This window comes from Chelon labrosus (assembly GCF_963514085.1).
Source record: "Chelon labrosus genome assembly, chromosome: 7".
NCBI classification, from domain to species: Eukaryota; Metazoa; Chordata; class Actinopteri; order Mugiliformes; family Mugilidae; genus Chelon; species Chelon labrosus.
In genome coordinates, this window is record NC_140343.1 from 1,672,788 (window position 1) to 1,697,423 (window position 24,636).

A 24,636-nucleotide genomic window follows, 5' to 3' on the forward strand; every position below is an offset into this window, starting at 1 on the left:
CCGTAAAAACAAAAACGGGAACTCTTCGTTTTTCTTTTCTTCTTTTAATAAATGTATATTTCATGTTTTTCATATAAAGACATTCAACAGTGAGCAATGCAATATAGTTCAAGTAATAGAGTCAGGGAGGTTTGGAGTTCCCTATGCAAAACAAAAAAGAGAAACAACAACCAAAAACAAGAGTCTGTTAATAAATACGAGTCTACCCAGGACGGTGTGGTGATGGAGGAGGAGGAGACACTATGACATCGTTTTGGTGGTGAAGCTACGGGACACCGTGAGGGACAAATCTATCTGAACTGATGAGTGATTGAAAACAAAAACCCTGATTTGTTTCTTTCTTCGTTTCTTTCTGTCGTCTTTAGATGGCTGGCTTCGTTGTGTGGTCGTTTCTATGGTAAACTTGAAAACACCTGAGGGTTAAATGACCGGAGGACGTCTGAGTCGAATCGTGTTGGGCCTGCGTTTCCGTTAGCACCTTGAGAGTTAGAGGATTATCACGGGTCGGTCTCATGGAGGAACACGACTCTGGTGCTTTTAAAGAAAAAAAAAAGAAAGCTGTGGACCTGGGCCGATCCTCACTGCTTTATCTTTCTTTTTTTGTACATTCAAAGATTTTATCAACAAACCCCGCGTTGCTGCCCCCCCCCCCCCCCCCCCCCCCCCCCTCGCCCCGCCCCACCCATCCCCTAATAAAAACCAGAGACTGCAGATACAAAACTCACAAAGGCTGTGTCCCACTTCAGAGGCTGGTTTCTTTAAAGGATGGTGTTAAACCTGCACCTCTGAGAGTCTGACGCTTTGCAGACGATGCACCGCTAATTCTTGCAACGATAGATTCTGGTACTTGATTGAACACTGAGGTTGACAGAAAGAATAAAAGCTTAAAATGTTTTTGCATGTCTGTCCCACCCTCGGGTCGGTCCATTTGGGCTGGTGTGAACACACCGACACGTCCACCTTATAAATATATAACAGGTAGTGTACCTGATGTGTACCTGGCGTTGTTTTCTTCTCGTAGCCTAAAAGCTTGATCAAACTGAACACGTACGTCACAAAATACGACCTGTTTACAAGAGCGCAGTGTCGAGGACGCGTCCATCGAAACCAAAGTTAAATGTGACATCGTGATAACTCCCTGAGACGGAGCAAAAATATCGGCGTGAAGTCAGCGTCCCGCGAGACTCTGACACTTTGTGTAAATACTTTGTGCGACTTGTTGTCAAACAGCTAACAGTCTGCAGAGAGCACTGAGAGAATCTGCAGGAACTACGCGCAGAGGATAAAGTCAATCTCTGAAATAGGACACAGCTAACTCTGAAATCTATTCTTGCTATGTATAACCTGGGACGGCAGAGAGGCACCACTCAGACTGGCAGTATGTTCTTCAGCCAATTGAAACCTTCTTGAAGTCTGCATGTCTTTCAGGATGTGACTGAGCAGCTCGTTTCTCTGTGAGTCCTGCTCCAGCCTCGTCTCAGCGTGGACGCGAGGACACAGTGAGTACCGTTTACTTCCATCTGTTGAACTCGTACTGGAGAACATTTGGTCCAGTTTGACGTAGTTTTACATGAGTTCAGGACAGATTAGATGTTGATACTGCCAGCGGTCAGACTCTTAACGACAAAAACAAAAAGCTGTCGATGGCTTTCAGCTCCACAAACCTCCCCCTGAACGGACGCTATACAAAGGAGGTGAGGGGGGGGACACTGGGGGGGACAGTGAGACGGGTGTAGATAAACAACATGGTGGGCACAACCAAGGTTGTATCATTCGCTCACAATGACTCCTTTCGCAAAAAACAATGGCGTTCTTCCTAAAAACCTGACGTTCCTCTCAGACGTAACCACAGTGTGGGACCCAGACGCTCTGATGATTTTTAAATTAGCAGGAAGAAGAGAAAGCAACGTGGTCGTGTCGTTCTCTTCAGTTTTTATTGTGTGATGTCGCTTTTTAGTTTTTTCACAGGAGATGCTTCCACTGGTTAGAAAGTCAAGAAGAAGAAGTGAAACCAATCAGCAATCATACAAAACTGAGTCTGCACTGTGATTATCTCTGGGACCTTAGTGCACGTCTCTCTGTCTCTGCTGACGGCTCCACTACATTTAACACTCGACGCTAGATTGCACGTTCTTTCAAGTCTTCGGGACGTGTCCTCCGTCGACCTGCTCTCTGCCTCGACACGTTAAAACATTTAATTAATCAAAGCTTATTATTTCTGAAGGGGTTTTGTAACAGATACACAGACAGTTCTTCAACCCTCAGTCAGGTAGCGTTCTTTTTTTAAACCACACATAAAATGGTTTTATGGTCAGATTTATTTATTTATCTTTTTCTCTTCAGAGGATGATTCTGATGAACCGACCGTTTGTGACCTCGGCCTCTTTCTGCTTCACCTGGAACAGATGTGACGCCACCATCAGCTGGACCACAGGTAAGAACTTAATCCTGGTTAATGATTGTTTGTCTCTTTTTAAATTTAGATCCAGATGTTTAGTGATCAGTTAGCGCTAAATGTTTTATATATGTTTAAGATCCAGCTTCAGTAGCGTACTCAGGCGACGTCACAAACACAGCTCATGTTAAGTGCTTCTTACTCGGCCGTCTGTGTTAACAGAAGCTGCCGGCGGCTCTGTTTATGTACCATTTTGGTTTTTCCCCAAAAAATATAAAAGAAAAAAAAAGAGCCTATTTGGTGCACGTGGCCCAAAAACTCAGTTTTATGTGTGGTCGTCTCAAACACACCATTCGTTTCTTCACTCCGTTCTGCATTCACAAGAAGAACTTAAATAAAAACACACACACACACTGGCAGACTCTTTACCTCCCTCCCCTCCCCTGGTCCCTCCCCTGGTCCCTCCCCTGGTCCCTCCCTCTCCACACCAACTTTGGTCTCTGGTTGTGATCTGTGACGTTGCCATTTACACAAAATAAAACCCCCCAAAAAAACTATGTTCCAGCAAAGCGAAAATAAAAAAAATAAAGAGTCTACAGTTAGTGTAAAAGCAAGCCTTTGTCCTTCTTAGAACTACACCCCGCCCCCCCTCCCCGTCCCGTCCCAGAAACCCCTCAGCAGCAGTCTACATGGAGGAACTTTTTAAGTGTCCGTCGTCTCATTATGCTACATTATTATCATCGTGCGGAGAGCAGACACTTGACATCGCCATCTCTTCTCGTATTTTTACCACAAACGAAAAGGAAACATGAAAACGACTCCGAACAAAGATCTGAGGTGAGAAAACAAGAAAAAGAAAAAGTTTTTAGGATGGGAATGTTTTCGCCTTCGTCGTTCTTGTGGTTTTTGAGTTTCTGGTTTTAAAAAAAAACAAAAAAAACAAGAAGAAGTCTGAGTTGGAGTTTAGGTAGCAGCGGGGTCAACCTGAAACTCTGAAGTCTCCCGTTTCCTTCTTTCCTTCCTTCGATCACTTTTTTTTTTTCACATTCACAAACATTTAAAACTTCCTTGTGCAAATCAAGCAGTCTTTAGAAAGAATGCCCTCCGAAAATTGTTCTTGTAAAAATATATAACTCCAAGGTGGCTGACGTGTGTGTTGCAGCAAGTGTTAAATTCTATCTATCTATCTTTATCCGTCTGGTTTGTTTTGTATTTCAACCGATTCCCACCCTCCTCCTCCTCCTCCTCCTGCCCCTTCCCCAAAAGGGGGTTGGTTTGTTGTCTGTGTGGTAGGGGTGGGGTGGGGTGGGGTGGTAGGGGTGTGTGTGGGTGGGAGGGGTGGGGGTTCATCTGCGTCCGGAGGGCATCTGTGCGTAGACGGGGTAGGCGAGGCGGACGTTGAGCGAGTCGTTGTGCTGCACCAGGGAGGTCTGGTGGTAGTGGAGCACCAGGTCCTTCAGGCTGCTGTACAGGTTGTAGGGCTCCGCGAAGCCGAAGCCGCGGGGGGTGCTGTAGATGACGCAGTGCTTCACCTCGTTCTCCACACTGAGGGGGAGACGCACACGGGACAGAGGGTCAGCTGGGACAGTCAGGAAGTGAGATCCTAAACTATTAATTGAGGTTTTTAACTGGTATGTTTCTGATTCCTACTAATCGTTGACTTTAGTGATTAAATATACGAGTCAGTGATGTCAGGCCAGCTCCTAACTCTTTAAATATTAGTTCTTTTCTTTATTCTTCAGACTTTGGGAAATGAAAATAGATTAAATACTAACTAGACCAAGACTAAATGTGGATGTTAACCCTCTTAAACAATAGTGCACATTATAAAATCCATATGGATAAAATGCAGTGACCTAACTGTAGTTTTATCCTTCTCGTCTGTTATCATGCTGAATCTTGTACAACTTAATGTCCACACTCTGTGTCTTGTGTTTACTCACACGACAGAGCAGGCGTAGCAGCCCTTTTTGCTGCTTTCTCGGATGAGGAACGCTCCGTCCGGCTTCCCGAGAAGCAGCTCCTCCGCCTGCGTCCTGTTCAGGTCCCCGACGAACCAGCTCTTCTCATCGTAGTGAGGCAAGTTCTCGTCCTCCTCGCTCACAAAGTAGCCTCTGCACCCACACAGGTACGAAGCAAACAGTTTGTACGATGCGGCACGTTTAAATATTTTAGCAAACAAAGCTAAAAACAAACTGAGCTAGAGACTCACTCGTCGGCGTTGTCGTTGTTGATTCCCAGCCAGTCGTTAATTCGTTTCTGGCGAACTCCTTTGTGATTGAGCCAGCTACACAGAGAATGAGAGAGAGAACACCATTATTACTTCTGTAAGGACCCTTTCATTTACAAGATATTTATTATGGTGCAGTGAACAAGCCTGATACTGAACAGAAATCACATTAGCGACTACACAACAATGTCTCCACTGAAAGATTTGGGATGAGGCCAGTTCTGGTGCTCGACTCGTTTGTAGGAATTAAGCAGGAAGTCTTTGACTGGAGCAAACCTGAGACAAGTTTATGGCCTAAAGAAGTGTTTAGTTCACTTTTATTGCACTTAAAACAGAAAACAAACAATCCAGTTCATAATATCCATGTTTTGGGAATGCCATGAACTAGAACTATGTTTGGGGCCGTTCAAAACCAAAGGAATGCAAACTTATGTGTTTAGGAAATAGAAATGATTGTGTTTTTTGACAAGGACAGATATTTAATTAAGATGTTATGGTACGAAATGAAACATAATCTGAGACTGAGCTACAATGGCTGTTTACTTAATCTAATTCTTGTCCTTGTTTGTTTTTAGGAAAACTAAAGTATAAAAAATAAAAGTGTGCATAGCAACTAGAGCACATCTTCAAAGCTGGATCTTCTGTTTCATAAATCTACTTCTAAATTTTGCCAGATTCACTCTGGTAATCAAAGTAACTTCATCTCAGATTAACCAGTTAATCTTCAAACTGCTTCCTGAGACAAACCAGGTTTATTTAACAGCCTGTAAACCAGGAGGATTGTTTTTATGGCTGTGATTGATCCGTCCCCTCTACTTGGGTCTGTTGTTTGTGCATTAAGACACTCTCCTGTACTCACACTAGGTACTGGTCCCTGATCTTGCGGAGCTGTATGAGGTCGGGCTTCAGGCTGTTCATCTTTTTGTCCGTCTCCCGGTTGTCCATGGCTTGCGTCTTCAGGTCCTGCTCCAGCCGCACCTTGCTGTCGTGGATCTCCCCGAGGCGAGACTTGAGCTTCTCGTAGTTCATCATGATGCGCTCGATCTCCTTGTCGTTGCCCTCGCGGCGGAAGCGCTCGATGTAGTCCTTGCTGTAGCGCTCCTGCGTGTGGCACTGCTCCTCGAAGATCTTGATGGTCTCGTTGAAGGCTTCGATGGCTGTCCGCTTCATCTGGATCTCCTGGAGGACGAGAGGACACGAGGACGAGTTCGGTTAGAAGCAGGAAGTCAGCCAAAGCTGCGTCGGTATGTGAGTGAGTATGTGCTTACCTGTGATGTCTTGGTGTATTCCTCATACAGTCGGTCATACTCTTTGCTTTTCTCCTGGTACTGATTGTGGTATTCCTGCAGCTTCTTTCCCACAGCGTCAATGTTGTCCTCCTTCACCAGCTGGTCCTGAAGGCAGAAGAAATGAGAAGCATTGAGAGACGGAAAGAGAACGGCTGAGACGACGTCAAAGCGTTAAAGGGCTATTTGTAATTAACGGTCGAGGAAAAAAGTGCATGCGCGTGTTTGCTCCCTTCACCCCTGATTCTGCTTACCGAGGGCGACTCCCTGAACAGGCTCGTTAATAAACCACCCACAATGCCCCGGGTGCAGGGCAAGGTGTGCATTCTGGGAGATATTGCGTAGCTCTGAGTAATGACTCGTCTGGCAAACGACCGGCGCGAGGGGAATAAATGCAACGACGGCCCTTTGACACCGCGGATGTGTGCAATTATTTAGGGAGCGGGGCGGGGCGGGGACAATATTTTAGAGAGTAGCGATCCTGCTGCCTCTGCAGTTTAGAGTGGAAATACCCAGCGCAAGCCACCAAGAACAACGGGGGGGGGGGGGGATTAGTTAAGAGGTTATGGAATCCAATGAGAGTCACCAAACAGGTTTTAACAAAGGCAGCGAACAAAGAATACCAGACAACTTCTTTGGAAGAGGAAATGAAAGAGAGCACACCTGAACTACCCCTCCAAACATGAAGTATGTGAATGCTCTTTGAGTGACGGCAACGTTGATAAAGGTTCACTGTCTGACAGCTCATCTAGAAGGTAAATGGACAGATTCTCGCGTGGAATAACTATGCTCTGGAAAGCTACAGGGGAGGAACTTCAAGATCAGATTGGGACATCCCTATTCACGTGCTTTTGTCTAAGCTGAATGTTCTTTTTCAAATGTTTATCTTAAAGCATGGAGTCTTTCATTCCTCTAGTGTAAGTCTTGCTGCAAAATGTGATTAAAAACCCTTTAAAGTCTTAATAAACAGTGTGTGTCTTCTTAAATGTGTGTGTGTGCTCGTGCGTGCTGACCTGCTGGAAGCGGGAGATGGGGTACATGAGTTTGACGTCCAGCTTGGTGTTGTACTGAGCCAGGGACTCGTGTCTGTAGTGGCTGATGAGCTCCACCACCGAGCTGAACGTCAGGGGGTCAGAGAAGCCGTACTTCCCGTCTCTGTGGTAGATCTTTATCAGCTTGTTGTTGCCCCCTTTCCTGGAAAAGAAAGAGACGGAGAGGATACGAGATGAGTGCTCGAACGTCTACAGACACGAAATTACATCCCAGCGCAGACAGCTTCTGGGCTGAAGCTAAATTTCCACTGAAGCACTTTATTTTCAGGGAAGTGGGCGATTTGCTCCAAATTACCAGGATGCTGCGTAGGCAAAATGATCCTTCAATCTGTATTTAACTAGAGTGATAGCTGCATAAAAGCCACAGCGACTGAGGTTCAGAACTCACTCCATTCATTGGTGATTCTACTAAAGGTTACCTCAGCGTGAGCGTGTAGTCGCCTTGCATCTTGGTGGACGCATCCCGAACCAGGAAGGTCCCGTCGGGCATGTCTCTGAGCTTATCGTTCACCTCCTCCCTGAAGACACAAAAAGATGGAGAGAGAGAGAGAGAAGCTATAAACAGTGTGACTTGGTGGAGTGATCCACACACAGATGGTGTTCATTTGGACAAGTCTGCCTCCAATTATCAGTGGCAGGCGATGAGGGCTTTCCCTCGCAGCCGCACACCTCAGAGTAAACAGTCCATCAGTTAAAGAGCAGCGGGAGGGACGAGCTGGACCCGTCCCAGCCGACAGCACCTCTGCTCTGGAGCAGAGACAGTCAGTCTGCGCTGTAGGCGTGGTTATCACCTGGCTGACAGCTGACCTTAACTTAGCAAAGTAAGGCAGATTTAAACTAGAAAACTCTCAGGTGGGGTTACCTGGATATGTCCCCCCAGTACCACTCGGCCTCCTGCAGAGAGCCTCCTGCTCCTCCGTCCTTGGTGCCGTTGCTGCTGCCCCCTCCCACCCCGACTGAAGATGGCTGCTGGGGCTTTGCCGGCTTTGGGGGAAGAGCTGGAGGAGAGAAAAGGAGAATATGTTATTATAGTGGAGACTTGATGCTCCTCACCCTCTTACGACCCGACAGTAAATCCTAACTGAAGAGCTGCGTTCACATCTCCACACAGATGCAGCAGCAGCAGCAGCAGCAGCAGCAGCAGTGCAGCTGGGGACTGCTCTGTTATTAATCACACAGTGAACAGCCCATACATCAACACAGTAATTATTCGAGATGTCATAAACCGCATACGCAACACAAACACACACAAGTATTCAGGAGCCTTGCAGCTGAGTTATCAGGTCCAGAGGAAGGGATGACGATGTTTGTTACACCTGACAACGCTCCCGTCCCGACGCTAAGCTGCTAATGGGGAACTTCCTTCCCTCCAGTGCAGGGTATGCAAACTTCTGGCTTACGCTGGATTTTATATTTAAAACTGAATGCCGTCGGGGTTTACTTGACTTGACTGTTAACAGAGTGGAGGAGGGTCTGTGCATTATTTTAAAACCAGAAACAAACACTAGAGAATGTCAAAAGTCGTTTAAAATGAATAAGAGAAAGTAAATATCAGATTTAATTTTCTTTCTACTAACCTAGTTTAAAAAACAAAAGTGCAACAAGTCAAAAACTATGAAAAACAGCTGTATTTACCTTTAATTAAACAGGAAGTAGCTTACAACATCTGGAATCATTGTGTTCAGCTCTAAATAAACCTGAGATAAATTCAGACGACCAGATACCTCCAGTCACAAAGTCTAAACTTACATCCAGAGTCATGTCCGTGCTCCGTTTAGACCAACAGAACTTAATTTAGCATTATTTGTGTATTTACTTTTTAAATTGGAAAATCAAATAAACTCAAACCAAAAAGCACAAAAACTGACAAACTACACAGTCTAATGAGAGATTATGTAAATCTAATTATTAACGTATTCTGTTTCATTTGTATATTCTGCATGTTGTGCAATTCAAATGAGGTCATTAAACCAGAGCAAACGCTAACAGACAGCTAGCCTGAATATGACTCATAACGCGCACACACACACACACACACACACACACACACACACACACACACACACACACACACACACACAGACACAGAGAGACAGGGGCAAACCAAGGTTTACAAGTCTCCCAGCACATCTGGACACAGTTTAAGGAACAGCAGCGTAATTACTGGAGAGCTCCTACATCACAAATCATTTATTTTTTTTTTAAAAAAAAGGGAAAGTACGCGGATGAACGTACCCCGACCTGCCGCCGGAGGAGGAGCGTCCTCGTTCCCCGTGTGAGAGGCCGGAGCGCCCCGGGAACATTCTGGCCTCACACATCACCACGAGACAGAGACAAGACAGCTGAATTCACACAACACACACCAGATAGGACTCCTGTGTGCACGCAGCATTACTCACTGCACATATGAATGCTCAACACGTGCCTTCACTCACTCGCTTGTTATTTATATTTAAAGCTGCACATTGTGTCCACCGGGGGCAGCAGATCAGGTCGTAACCATCTCTCAGCCTCATACAGAAGAGTTTTACTAATTTCTTGTGCGAACACAAACACAAAGCTGCTTTACGAGTCTGGTTTTGTTAGCAAAGACCTCCTATGAGGACAGCAGCAGCTCCTCTTCCTCTCCTGCTCTCTTTGTTCTCCTCACTTTCCTCCCCCCTCTTCTTCTTCTTCTTCCTCACTCTTTTTCGCCTCCCTCCCTCAGTATCTGCTGCCAAAGCTGTCGTCGTGCAGCTGCACTGTTCCCCTCTGTCAGCACTTCACGGCCTCACGTGGGAATGTGCGCTTCCCCAGGACAGAAGAAGAGAATGGAAATCCACTTTATGTTTTAAATAATAATAAAATTATTCGTCTTTTCTTTCCTTTGAGCGCGACTTCAAACAGACACATGTGAAACTGTCCTTCTCCAAACTGGATTTTAAAGCTGCAACTAAAACTAATGTTCTCCGATATTTAACAACAGTCAAATATGTAAATAGGAAAATGCAAAACAAAACAGAGAGGTTTTCACATTTTATACTTGGAAAGTCCAAACGCTTTTGCTCAACATGCAACAAAAACAGAAAGAGTGCACACGTCTTCTGCAGAACTTGGGTTGCCTCTTGCATCAAGAGGACAATGGATGGAGCTGCAACTAGTTGTCTTTATTAGCAATTGTTATCTTTCGACTTAAATCTACTTGATTTGGCTAAAAGTCACTTGTGTGCCACTTTTAAAAAAACTAAATGTGTAACAGACAATAAAACGAGAATTCATATAAACGAGAAAACTAAAAACACATTAGATATTTGGTAAAAACATCCTCCCCGCCACTTAATTTGTCGTTACGTTCTGGAACAACGCTGCCTTTATTCCAGCTCTTCTATGAGCAACAACAGGACCGACACACGCAAATCAGCGACCAGTGACCTCTGGAGAGTCAAAACCCACCGACACAAACGCTCATCAACACTTGAGATAAGTCTGTTTTATTTTATTCGCTCCGTGTGAAAATGACAACCGTCCAAACAGAGAGGACACGTCGGGGCGATGCCACAAAACCTAAAACCTGTCACGTTAACGCGACTTTAAGTTGTTTAAAATCAGTCACGACAACTGCGTGAAATACTGAGAGTGAGCAGGAGGGATGGTGAACAAAGGGGACCGTCAGCGCTGCCTCCCCCCTCCTCCTCCTCTTCCTCACCCCTCCTCCTCACCAGACAAAGGAGCAGCGCTCAGCCACACACACACACTCTTCCATATCACTTGTCATCACACATGCAGGGAGAAAAGCCCACAGCTCTCCTGAACAATGACCATCAGCACGGACTGACACATGTGTGTGTGTGTGTGTGTGGACGCTCCAGCTGATCGGGAGGTCCCGTGTTCGAGGTAGAGCACGACTGAACCCCGTGTCGACGAAGACGCTTCAGTTCATACAAAACTAAAACAAAACTCTTTCCACAGCTTTACATCTGGACGAAGTAAAGAGCTGCAGGTGTGTGTGTGTGTGTGTGTGTGAGATAATTTACACTATGTGGGTGTGTTTCCAGCCCAAGACTATTTCCTTCTAACACACTGGATTCATGCCAAAGCTGCAACTAATACTTCAAACTGTTTTGCTGTTAAAATGTCAGAAAATACATAAATAGGAATATGAAAAAAAAAAAAAAAAAAAAAAAAAGAGGCTTATTTTTCAGATTTTTACTTAATGACGTAAAATTCTGTTTTTAGAAGTTAAGTCTAAACACACACACACACTGAGCAAAAAACACATTCTGCAGGGTTTGAGTTGCATGCAGCAAGAGGAATTAAAGAGGACGAAGGAGCTGCACAGACGGGACAGGACGGGACGGGACGGGGGGAAGAAGAAAATGAAACTGACAAATAAACACAAATAACAGGAAAAGTTAGTTGACGGAAGAGTCTCTCTTACCGTCCTCCACCATCGTACTCTCCGTTAGCTGCATGCTGCCACTCGTCTCTCAGCTGTTTCCCTCCTCCCTCCTTCTCTTCCCGTCTCCCACTCACTCTCCCTCCCTCTCTCTCTCTCTCAGTAGCTCTCTCTCTCTCTCTCTCTCTCTCTCTCTCCTCCTCTCTACCTCCACCTCCGCCGCTACCCTCCTCCTTCTCCTGCTCTCCGCTCTGTCAGACTGAAGAAAAGAGCGAGCGGGGCTGATCCTAAAAGACACACGACGACGACGGCGGCGGCGGTGGGCTAAACTAATCCCTGCACGGAGGCCCGCCCCCTCAGCCAATCAGGAGAGGGTCGGAGACGGGGGCCGGACCTCGCCAGAGAAAGAAAGAAAGGAAGGAAGGAAGGAAGAACGAAAGGAGAGGAGGGGGGTGGAGTTACCCCCGTGGTATATCCATTCCTTCTGGGACACCACACGTACAGCAGCGCAGCACTGAGCCCTAAATCAACAGGTCGTTTCTGGTGAACACGACCAGCGACTGGAAGCTGGACGCACCAACAGGAGGAATCATTTATTCATTCACAATTTGCACTAAAGTTAAAACCAAACATGAGATCAAGTCTTTACATATCTCGTCCAATCAAATTATTTATTTTATGCTGTGATTATGATCCTTTATCACTCAGCGGCACATTCAGAGGACTACGTCTCCTGCAGATGACGGCAACGACAACGATGATGATGATGATGATGATTTACCTCCTGTATGTAAAGAGGCTCGCCGTGCATGAGTGACGGCCACAGCTGCAGGTCTTTATGTCCAACGCATGCGTTTCAGCACGACGCACAAATAAAGATCAAACTTGCGAAACGTTGTAAAATCAGCACGGATGATATTCCGTGACAAAAAAAAAAGCCTCACGGACACGGTTCAGGTCATAAACCTAACCGACTCTGATAAAAGGCATCATCTGCACCACATTATCACATTTGCACAACAATCAGGACAAAGAGTCTTATCAGGAGGGCAGCGGCAGTTTCCGAGCCTGTGCAAGTTTTTATTTTCACGCCAAGTGGATGTGAAACTTCCAGGAAGGACGGAAAAGTAAAATGTGATCCGCTATAAATGAGCTATAAAAGACATGCAACAAAAAAAACAACAAAACAATAACCACCACCGGGTGATTTTCCACTGAAAGACGAGACCTCTGCACTCACTTCAAACACAAAGTTCCCAGTGGAAACGCAGGACTTGTCCTCCCCTGGGGGAGTGCAGGTCCACCTCTGCTAATCACCCCCCCCTTTACTCACTATAACTGTCACCGAGGCGTCCACCTTTCAATTCCAGAGTAATAAATATTCTAATGAACATCTGCGTCTTCCCTCCGTTGTCATTTTATTTTTACCTGTTCCTCATCTCTCAGCCTCCACCGTCACCATCCCTCCATGTCTTTTTCAGAAAACTGTCAGGTGGGTTAAGATAAGAAATAAATAAATAAATAAATGAAAACACCGCACACAAAGACACAAAAAGAGACGGGATTGCAGGGAGGGTTTTAGCCAACGTGATTGATGACAGGATGAGCTCATTCGGGGGACACAGCGGAGGTGAGATCAGAGACGAAGGCGCAGAGGAAGTGCATCTAGCTTTTGTCGAGGAGAAGTGCTGCACACTACCCAGACCGGTCGGTATGCTTCACATTCCTCACTGACAACACAATATCTTAAAAAAAGAGCACACACAGATGATCTGCAACAACCAGTAAACAATGACTGCAATAATGAACGGTGCCGTGAAACAGCCGAGCGCAGGTTAAGTGCGCGTGAACCAGCAGCAGAGAGCAGAGAGCTCCGACAAAAGGCAAAACAGAGAGCGAGAGAAGGCGAGAGTAAATTATTTTCTTTGACAGGAGCCTAAAGAGGCTTGAGATGTTGCACCAGTCCACTTCAATCCACCTCAAATGAAAGAAATCCACACTCCAGGATTAACATCTGCACCTGTAATCTACATTACCCTCCTACTTGCAGACAAACTTCACACACAGTGAATGTGCATTTTATCCAAGCGTCCAGATTATTGCCCATTCAGTGGCATGATCTAAAGGTACAAATACTTCCTTTGATGGAATATCTCAACCTGAGGGGATTTTTTTTATTATTATTATTATTATCTCTGCAAGATGCCACAGATAAGAAGACAGAAAGCTGCTTTTCTTTTTTCCTGCTAGCTGCGGAGTGCATACAGTACGTCTCAATAGATAAATGGGAAGGAGAGAAAGGGGGACAGAGCTACCGGGCAAAACTGCATTCAACAGCGCCTCCTGGAAACAACACAGCGTCCCACATCTGCGCCATGATCCATTCAGCGCACCGAGGGGGGAGAGAGGAGAGGAGGAGGAGAAGGAGGAGAAGGGGGGGTGGGAGTCAAATGACACTGGCACAATTGCCAAAGAATGAATGAATGAATGAATGAGGGGAGGAATGAATGAATCGTGTTCTAATCTAGATGACAGTTTGGCCAGAAAATGGCACACAAAGAAGTCAAGAGATGTCAGTGAAGGATGTTATGATTAGGAGATGGGTTTTTATTCCAGCTTCATTCATTCATTGTTCCGGAATCCCTCTCCTCTTGTTTTATGTCCCATCCCCCTTCTCCTTTCCTTTTTTTTTTTTTCCTGGGCTGATCTGATGTCGGATCCGCTTCATGCACATTTGGATCGTAGCTCATATTTTTTATTTATTTTTTATTTTTTTTTATGCCTAAAACGATCCGGGCTGCAGATTGCTTTGGTTTTTGCAACGGTTGCATCACATTATACGCAGACAGATGTCCATGCACGGTCTGAAATTGTGTTTGGGTGCAGGTTGAGGGCTGCAGCCGCCGTGGCAACGCAAAAAAATAAAAAAAATGAGCATATAAAAAGGTGCAAACGACGGGAGAACCGGGGGAAGCTAATAAAACACAAACGGTAGGATGCGTTCAAAGCGCTGTCGTTAATAAGGGAAACTTAATTCAGCCACATTTAAAGTTCTACCTCAAGTTGCTTGCTTCTCATTACAACAGGTCAATAAAAGTGTATAAATGATAAATATGTATTATTCTGGAGGGGGTAGATGTAGAAAACTGAGCAAAGCTGCACAAGTTTAAAACTTTCCAGCAATTTCGCGAGACATCAAACACAGCACGACCCCTTCCTCCTCCTCCACCACCTCCTCCTCTACGTCGCCCCCCTTCTCCGGGCTGGCTAACTTAAAATGTCCCGGTGTTAGCTCCGTGCTGTCAGCCGGCCCGCCGCGGTCGTCTTACCTGGCGGTTGGTCCATTTCCAGGTAAAATATGAGCTCCGTGGAGTAGGGCATCATCACGTCCCGCCAGTCCCCCTCCTCGCCGGCTTTCTCCGACGTCCAAACTGTATTGTACATGGCTCGTTCGTGACAGTCTTTCTCCACAAAAAATTTGAAAAAATTAAAAAAATAAAAACGCGGTGACAAAAAAAAAGATTTAAACTGAAAAAAAAAAAAAAAAAAACACAAATCGAGATAATCTATCTATCTACTTGGAAGTCTTCAGTCTGAATTCCTGCTTCAGAGTGGAATAAATAGGCGAAATGCGTACAGCGAGCACCGGGCTTCGACTGCTCCCTCCGACATAATAATAAAGTTAATAGTTCGGGGCTCTTCATGAATGCCCTTCTATATGTTTTTATATATATATACATATATAAAAACCCGTCTCTAAAGCCGTGGTAGATGCCAGCTCTACACTTCAGTCCCCTCTCCTTCGCCTCCGCAGGTGCCGCCGTCCTGCTGGCTTCATTTTAAGAAGAGCACTGACAAGAGGAGGCTGGCACAGGATCTCAACGGTCGGGGCAAACCACTCCGCCGCGGATCACGGGGGGGGAACGGAAAAGCTTTACGAGCCGTTACACAACAGAATGAAACATAGATAGATATTTGTTGTAATTTATGCTACGTAAACCACACGTTTAATTATATGTTATCAAACATATAGAGTAAATATAGTCACAAAGTATGTCTGTACTAAAATAAGAAAAACGTATTCACCCCCTCTATCTGAGACAGTGTGCGCCTCTTTCTTTCCCCGGCCCACCGATGACAGAGCCTCTACGCGCATGCTCAGAAGCTGGATTTCAAAGCCAATAGCAAAATGATTTGAGCCTCAGAAGAGCAACTTACAAATTCTGTGGTTTTCCACCAAGATTGTCACCTTCCTGCTGACTGACTGACTGTATGAGGCTACTCGCTGCTGCTCCTCCTACTGGATCCCACAAAGCAGCAGCAGCAGCAGGAACTTTAGGGGCAATTACATAATAAGGACTTGTCATGCATTCTTTACACATTCTCTGCAAAATCATTAATCAAATTACATTTCTTTTCCAAAACATTCCACAATGTTGTTTTCGTAGCTCACAGACAGTGGCTGGTCTCTATTCATTTCCATACACATCATGGAAATGAACTTGAAACGGGGAACTTGAGACACGTTTGAAGTGTAATCCTACCCTAAGTATGGAATATTTGATATTCCTTATTTTTTCCAGCTGTCTGCTTATCCAGTGAAAAGGAGAGCCAACACTAATTTGATCCTTTGGACAAACACACGCTAGATGGAAATGAATCGAGTGAATCTATGTTGAAAAAGCTCCTCAACCAATGAAATATTTCTCCTCATTTGATAAAAACTACAGCACCCAGCTCTTTAGGGCAATAACGTTCTCTTTTTAAAAGTCAAACCTACATATTTTGACAGTTTTACACCTCTTTATGGGCCAGTGGGCTTGAAGCTGAATGCCACAGGCGTGTCTTGAGAGACTGACTAACTTCTTGTTGGTTTTAACGATACACATAAATCAGTGTCTAACACTGTAAGGTGGTCATTGCATTGCAAACAAAAGTACTCTTTGTCCTGCATCGGCACGCAGACTAACAACAATGGAAGAATACACGAATGCAAAGCAAGTTTCCAGTCTCAGTTTCAGAGTTCATTTTCATACCATAGAGTGAATTCAAATGAAGGCTGACTGAAAGGCAGACGAAAGCGTTCCAGGTCGCTGCATATGGGCTTTTGGAAAATGGTCACCAGCGACGAAAAGAGCATACAATGAGACTAGAGATTAGAACGCGTGATATTATAGATTTTGTAGATTAGAGTGTGTTCACCCACGTCAGCAGCTACAGAGCTTCTGTTTTGTGGCTGACATTATCCTATAACACTTTTAAACACTTTAAACTCACATAATACTGATGTGTGCGTTCTTAAAACTGTGCAATCCCCCCCGTCCCCAAAAATGTGCGCAAATGTGCCCTTTTTTGATCGTAACGCCCTTTTCCGCTGCAGCCATGTATTTGGAGCAACAGTCTGCTTATTCGCTCTGGCTTGTTTAAGTCCAGGAGAGGAAAAGATGTCATTTACAACGTGAACCAAACCGCCTACAGTGAGGTAAGTACAGCTACAGAAAATGATATGGAGGCTTAAGTATGAGCTTAGGGATGCTAGAGAGGTGCAAACATGTATTTAGGAAGCCTGTAATGAAGGGATTACTGCACACACACACATCAAAACACACACCTGCTAAGATAGATATCATGGATTTACATGATTGTGGGTTCAGGTCTGTTCCAGGACTCGTCTGCTGGGCTTATGTTCACATTTTATTTATTTTTTAAAGCTGCTATAATCAGTAGTTTTATATTAACAATGGATCAAATGAAAATGCGATATGGGAAATGGGTCCATCAGTATGTTGAGAAGCTCAATAGTGTCTTCAGCTCCTTGTGTTGGTTTAGCAAACAGCAGCTTTACAGACGGTTCACACTACCTGCCCAGAACCAAACAGCACTCACACAGTTTCCCCTTTCAGACCTCACATTAACATCCTGGGTGATCTGATCACAAGTAGCCAGGTGTGGACACGCCCACGACGATCCAACTGCAACTTTAAATAAAACCTATACCTATATATTAGGGATTCATCAAACTCGGTGTCGGGTCCCCTTTTCAATTAACGCATATATACAGCAATCAGGCATAACATTCTGAGGGTGTCCTGTGGTGTCTGGCAGCAGAATGTTGTTAGTGGGGGCCTTTGAGGGGTGGGGCCTCTGTGGATCATCCCACAGATACTTGATCAGTTTGGGATCTAGTGAATTTGGAGGCCAGGTCAACACCTTGTGCTGTTCTTCATGTTTTTTTTTTAGTTGTTCCTAAAGTGTTTTTGTGTGTGTGTCTGTGTCAGGCTGCATCCTGCTGGGGATGGCTGCTGCCATCAAGGAGTGTCATTGCTATGGGGTGGGGGTGCCTGGTCTGGTCTAGGTGGGTGCTACATGTCTAAGTAACATCCACACCAATGAATGCCAGGTCCAGAAGTTTCCTAGCAGAACATTGAACTGTCACATGATGGTTTAAATGGTATTCACTTCTCCCGTCAGTGGTTTTAATGATGTGGCTGATCGGTGCACATACCAGTTAATAGGGTCTGGTTGTACTTGCTCATAAGTTATTATTCTTAACATTCAAGAAGATTACTGCAGTATTCTAGTGACAGCTTCACACTCATCCTAGTATTTCTGATCTATTCTCTCTGCTACCAGCGCTGGCGTCGTCTCTCTCTGTTTGGATCCTGATATCTATTCATGCAAAGTCTCACCATCCTCTCTTTTGGACCTAGTCTCCGATGTAATTCATTTCTGCAGATACAAAAACTTCTGGCCGGCCAAGTGTATCTTGGGAGGAGTATTCTCTCTCTGTGCAGCGTGAGCAGAACGTACAGGAATAAAATTTCTGTGAGCAAAGAACGTCGGAAATGTGCATTTTTAAAAAGGTACAACCGTTCACCTACAGCCTCCTCTGTCAGCGTCTAGTCCAGAAAGAGGAGCACTATTAAGTAAAACAAAAAGAACAACAGCATCATGACAATCAGCCCCCCCGCCCCCCTCCACCCTCTATAACACACAGTGGAGACCCAGACAGGCCCAGACCTCCAGCCATCCCCATGGTAATCTCCTGTTAACAGCCTAATATCAATACAATATCTTCACCGGGGGGGGGGGGGGGTGACGGACCACCAGTAATTACGGCCGCCCTGTCTATCTGTGTGGCGGCCCGGTGTCCTACTTCAGGGAGCGGCTGTAAATGAAAGGTCTGCTCCCCAATCTGCCATCCATCCGTCCTGTCCTCCCTCTACATTCACACACCCACTCATCCATCCATCCATCCATTCGTCCGTCTATCCATCGGTGTCCCCTCCCTAAATTGGTCTGTCTCGTCTGTCCATCACATGTAGAGGAGGAGGAGGAGGAGGAGGAGGAGGAGGAGGATGGAGGCTCCTCTTGCAAGATCACCAAAAAAAAAGAAGAAGAGGAGGGTGCATGGTGGTGGGGGAATGTCAGTGAATGAAATCTATTTAATGCAGCAGACACACACATATTACGACTGTGTATATGTATGTGTGTGTGTGTGTTTGTGTGTGTGTGTGGGTGGGTGGTTGTTTCACAGATGGCTCGTGCCGGACGCACACAGCCCAAAGCTCCCCTCTGTCAAGTGTGTCAAACAGGTTTAATTGCGACCGCCGCTCTGTGTGTGTGTGTATCAGTGTGTGTGTGTGTTGTGTGTGTGTGTGTGTGTGGCTGGGCAGATGGATCCCTAACAATGACACAGGAACTGACTCTGCCCCTCGTCATACAAAAGAAAGAGTGAGGAAGGAGGAGGGGCGGCCGAAGGGAGGAGGAGGAGGATGAGGAGGATGAGGATGATGGGAACAGCAGTATTAATCTGCACTGTCCCCAGCTATCAGCACGCTGCTCCCTATTTAACCTCCCCAACAATAGAGCAGAGTGGCATCAAGTGGCCTATTTGCATAGCGTATGCATAATCACATATGAAACGCAGTCACATATGAACCAGGCCGTCCCACGGCTCCATATAGAGCCTCAAACTCTTAATTACACACCCGGCCACCTGTTTTCATGCATTTTGCTAAATAAATAAATAAATAAAAAGAAATGATTGCACATTAAAAACAAATAAAAAGGAAAAAAAGTTACAGAAGACTTTCACAGCTCGGCTGATGATGCAGAAACTGAGTAGTGTCGGTTGGAATAAATGCTGACGGCGTGAAACTTACTTTGGTTTTCTTTTCTTTTTGTTTGCAGCATTTCATTTTCCTACAGCTGTCACTGGTGCGTGACTAGACTCTGCCAGACCAAAATGTTTAAGAAAAAAAAAAAAAAATCAACATTCATGTGTGATGACTGGACCATTTAGTGGAAATATCTGCAGAGCACTGGTTGAAATCTGCAGGACTTTTAAACGGAAACGCAAATTATGCAACATAAGTGAACGTTTAAGGTGCTTTACCGCTAGTAATTACAGTGACGAGATAATATCCTTGTTTTTGATGAATGGAACTGGTAGCTGCAGTCATGTTTTTTAAAAGTTTGTTTTCTGGAGAGGAAACTCACCAGACTGGAAGCAGAGGGAACAGGCTCTGACCAACAGCTCTAAAGGCTGATATTTCAACTCATACATGTGAAAACATGTTTTTGAAGTTATTATTTCATGTGTCTTTACATTAACTGGAACCACACAGAACAGAAACAAACCCAGTCTTGATATTTCTTTGTGTTTTTGATGTTTCAAGTCATTTTTATTGTATTTATGCAGATACAAAAACTTCTGGCCGGCCAGAAGTTTTTGTATCTGCAGAAATGAATTACATCGGAGACTAGGTCCAAAAGAGAGGATGGTGAGACTTTGCATGAATAGATATCAGGATCCAAACAGAGAGAGACGACGCCAGCGCTGGTAGCAGAGAGAATAGATCAGAAATACTAGGATGAGTGTGAAGCTGTCACTAGAATACTGCAGTAATCTTCTTGAATGTTAAGAATAATAACTTATGAGCAAGTACAACCAGACCCTATTAACTGGTATGTGCACCGATCAGCCACATCATTAAAACCACTGACGGGAGAAGTGAATACCATTTAAACCATCTTGTGACAGTTCAATGTTCTGCTGGGAAACTTCTGGACCTGGCATTCATTGGTGTGGATGTTACTTAGACATGTAGCACCCACCTAGACCAGACCAGGCACCCCCACCCCATAGCAATGACACTCCTTGATGGCAGCAGCCATCCCCAGCAGGATGCAGCCTGACACAGACACACACACAAAAACACTTTAGGAACAACTAAAAAAAAAACATGAAGAACAGCACAAGGTGTTGACCTGGCCTCCAAATTCACTAGATCCCAAACTGATCAAGTATGATTTTGGAGGCGCAAAGGAGGCCTGCAGACTATTAGGAAGGTGGTCATAATGTTATGCCTGATTGGTGTATGTATATGTGCACTTATGTGCTTTAAAATATAATTTTTTCCTGAATTGGGTCCTTTTCAACGTTTGCTTTTTAAAAGCCAAAGAGGAGGAAAACGCCATGAAGAGTTTCACCACGACTAAACAATAGAAACCTTTAACAGCGGTTTTTATATTTCTCAGCTTGTGTTAGCAGTAGGACAGAACCAGATTGGATGCTTCTGTACTTCCAAATGCTTAAGCTAAGCTAAGCTAACAGTTTCCTGACTTACAGCCCGTACTTAACACTGGAACATCTTATTCATATACATCTGAGCATTTCTTTCCTGCAGGACTGTAAATGAGCTTATTTGTCAGAGTGTCAAACTCTCCGCTCAAACTACAAAGCAGGATAATGAAGCAGTCAGACGCGGCAGCACCTGCACCTAAAGTAACATTAAAGATAATTGGTCACAGGTTCACACATCAATAATTTAACATTCAGAAGGGAGTACTTCTGCTCTGAATTCATGAGTACATCGTGCAGCATGTTTAACATCTATATAAATATATATATAGATAGAACCATGCTGTGATTCTTATTCACTTTCATGCTTAAACACTTCCACACGCCTTAGAGAAAAAAAAAACTGAGACCAGACTCTGCATGTGCGTGAGAGAGGGAGAGAAGCCCAGGTGAACTCTGGGGAATCAGGTGTTGAGTTTGCCATTTCGGTCGCCATAGAGACGAAAACGTCCAGCGAGGCGCTAACAGTGTCTCTTTTAAAGGGGCTTTAAGCGCAGACAAAGACGGTGTCTGGAGGCTCAGATCATATGCCACCTACCGAGTTAAACGCACCGCAGAGCACAGATCCATCCTGAACGCTCGTCACACCTAAAGAAAGCTGCTCTTTAAACTCCTCAACTCTGATTATCTTTCACATTTCACCACTTTTTTATTTCGTTTTCAAGATGACGTGTGAGTCATGTCATAAACATTTGTCTAACACGACTGATATGGTTGGAAATGTGAACACGTTTGCAAGAAGTCAAGATAAAGCCGTTTGGCCATGTAACATATTCTCTGACACCTGTTTTCCTATCAGCGTTGTGTCTGTGGCAGTTTATATTTAAAATGTGTAAAGCAGACAGTTTCAGATAAGGACAGTGTCTAAATTTGTCCCTGGACCAAATCTGAGTTCAGTAAACTACAAGTAATCCCTGTGTGTCTCTATGTGTGTGTGTGTGTGTTTTAACTTGTGCATTATCTTATTTGTGCATATGTGAAGCAAATTTTTAGGTCAAACACCACCTGTGCCCCGAGCTACAGCTGTTGGAGGGTCACGATAGCTCCGCTGAGCCGTGTCGGCGGCGCGTTGGGATCCTCGAAGCGTCTGGCTTTCTATCTCCTTTCATAAAGTACAATAGCTGCTAATAAAGGATCTCGTGTCCGTATAAATCAGCGCCGTGTTCTGATGTTTCTGGAGGAAACTCGTGAGGCTTGGGCTGCACCGATGTGTGCGAGAGAGAAAGATGCAAAGAGTTTTATTTATTGTTTTTACCAGAAACAACTTTGGAAATATTTGAGAAGATTTTCTTTGTTTACATTTGGGTAATAAAGGACAACCCTACTAGCACAGCCTGGAATCCAGACCAGTTCCCACCTCCTAAAAATAGTTAAGTTGACCTGGAGTCTATCTGTTAATAACTGATTATGCTCCAGTCAAATCGATTGTGTGGAGCTTTAAGACTGTTTACAGTCTGCTATCACGTCTGTTGTGAAAGATAATGACAATAAAATAACTTTAAAGAACAAAACAGTTAACAGCGATTAAGGCCTTTGTCAAGAATGGCGTACAATTCGTTGCTCTAATTGGCTGGAGGACTATCCAGTGTGGTGTTATCGGTATCAGCTGAAACCACAGTCTGTATAAAAAGTGAACACCATGACGGCTCCTAAAAAGTGAAGCCAAAGCATGTGGAGCTCCCCCTGGTGGCTGGAGGCTGCAGTGTAGGTTCTAAGCTCCGCCTCCTCCATGCCAAACTAAAACACTAAAGTACAAGTTAAATAGTTTTCAAAGATGGTTTCTGTCATTTAAATTAGTTAATATAATGCTGATGTACGTATGTCCAAGTGTCCATTTTTCTAAGAAGTTTCATTTTAGTTACTCGATGTTTGTGAGATCATGATGATTAACGGTTGCCATTGACATCCGCTCTGTGGAGTTCAATTCAATTCAATTTATTTATATAGCATCAACAACAATACAAATTGTCTCAAGACGCTTTATAAAATCCGGTCTGAAACCACCAGAGCAGCCTGAAGGCGACGGTGGCAAGAAAAACTCCCTTTTAACAGGAAGAAACCTTGAGCAGAACCTTAAGCTCATATGGAGGAACCCATCTGCCTGAGGCCGACCAGGTAGAGACAGAGAAGAGAGAAGAGAACAAACAAAAATTAAAATGTTCTCCAACACACAATAAACCAGCGGCTCTCAAGAAGCACTTCACCGGTCTGTGCAGAGCTCTAACCTGCAACAACAGCGCTGCTGGATCTCAAACATGCTCAGTGTCTGAATGGGAACCAATCCCAAGGCTTTGAACAAACGGGTGTAACAGGCCTCCTGTCCACATACTTTTGATTATGTTGTGTTTCCAGCATTGCGTGGTGTAATGATAAATCAATACCACCGAGCATGGCCAGCTAACTTGTCACTGACATTGTTCTGTCAAAAGTGAACATCATGTACCTGATAATCCCACAATAGCTGCTAATCTGTGCCGGCTGCATTCCTTCTGTTAATGCAGCTAAAACAAAGAGTAAAGGACAGAACAACAAACACATGGCTCAGCCTAAGTTCATTTCTCATTCTCAACTCTTTCTCTCTTTTCTGTTGCTGTAATCGCCCAATCACGTCCTCTCTGCCAAATTCAAATACGCTGTTATTTGGTTGATATACCAGACAGTCCGCGGACCCTGCAGGGCAGTGTTGAATATTTTTCTAAATTAAATTCCTCTCTCTCTGTTTGCGTCCATGCGTTGTGAGTATACTGAACGTGAAGTGAGGAAGGTAACGTATATGCGCTGCAGCCGCCTCAAGGGATGACGTTCACAAATAAACTTTCACACCTACAGGTCTCAGCTGGAGGTAAACAACAACACTCTAACAATCTCTAAATGCTTTTAATGCTCTTTGTATGAAACGCTCTTACTCACTCAAACGGCAGCTGGAGTCGTAGCTCACTCAGAAGCTTTAAATGAATTTCTATCGTACAGAAGGAGATTTTTTTCTTCCCTCGCTCGTGCCAAGAAACGGGCACATGTGCAGTTTTCAGTCTTGTGTTTTATAGGTTTAATTGGTCCCTTGAGTGGGCATGTGTCTGCATGACTTAGTGTGTGTGTGTGTGTGTGTGCGCAGGCCTGTAATAAAGCAGTGATTCAGAAAGAGACACAACAGTATTGTATATCTCCCCGACACGTTCCCCGGTGTCAGAGAGTCACCACTGTACAATCTATCACCGAGCGAGCGTGAGGACAACGCTTCCCCCTTCTAAAGGAAAACCTCACAGACTGCACATCTGCTGGGAGAAAGAGAAGCAGCAGACTGAGAGAGAAAAGGATGGATGGATGGGAGGAGGAGGAGGAGGAGGAGAGATACTGATGTGCACAGCTGGACTGAAGCAGAGAAGGAAGGAGGACGGAGAAGCAGCAGCAGGAGGAGAGTTTGGAGTTTGTCCTGAAGTTTTTTCGTTGGGAGAAGATTGCTTTGTGTAGTCCATTATTTAGCCAATGTGTGTGTTGTTTGGTGGTGGTGGTGGGGGGGTGGGGGGGTGTTGCTTGATTGTACGTCGAGGATGAGGCTGCAGTTTGCTGACTGGCCGCTCTATTTCTGTGCTTATCGTCCGTGGCCCTCAGCGCTTTACATATTTGGTCTGCTGCTGTAATAACTAGAGTGGAA

The 24,636-nt window shown here is 44.7% G+C and overlaps 1 protein-coding gene across 1 annotated transcript; it reads right to left on the bottom strand.

Moving 5' to 3' along the window:
* Nucleotides 1-3,322: 3,322 nt before the first annotated feature.
* Nucleotides 3,323-15,140, bottom strand: pik3r3b (phosphoinositide-3-kinase, regulatory subunit 3b (gamma)). Its single transcript, XM_084547516.1, has 9 exons — nt 14,668-15,140; nt 7,826-7,961; nt 7,383-7,481; nt 6,925-7,105; nt 5,894-6,019; nt 5,485-5,804; nt 4,608-4,682; nt 4,339-4,509; nt 3,323-3,940 (listed from the first exon to the last, which is right to left on the bottom strand). Exons 1-9 carry the CDS (start codon nt 14,780-14,782, stop codon nt 3,742-3,744), a joined length of 1,422 nt encoding a protein of 473 aa, XP_084403642.1. The 5' UTR covers nt 14,783-15,140; the 3' UTR covers nt 3,323-3,741.
* Nucleotides 15,141-24,636: the final 9,496 nt, after the last annotated feature.

What these genes read in the sequence shown, in the direction of transcription:
- pik3r3b (XM_084547516.1), bottom strand. Translation starts at nt 14,782, where the DNA reads ATGTACAATACAGTTTGGACGTCGGAGAAAGCCGGCGAGGAGGGGGAC. An exon ending in TACTGGGGGGACATATCCAG is followed by an intron (nt 7,482 to 7,825) that starts GTAACCCCACCT and finishes TTGTGTCTTCAG; the next exon opens with GGAGGAGGTGAACGATAAGC. An exon ending in ATCAGGGACCAGTACCTAGT is followed by an intron (nt 4,683 to 5,484) that starts GTGAGTACAGGA and finishes TTCTCTGTGTAG; the next exon opens with CTGGCTCAATCACAAAGGAG.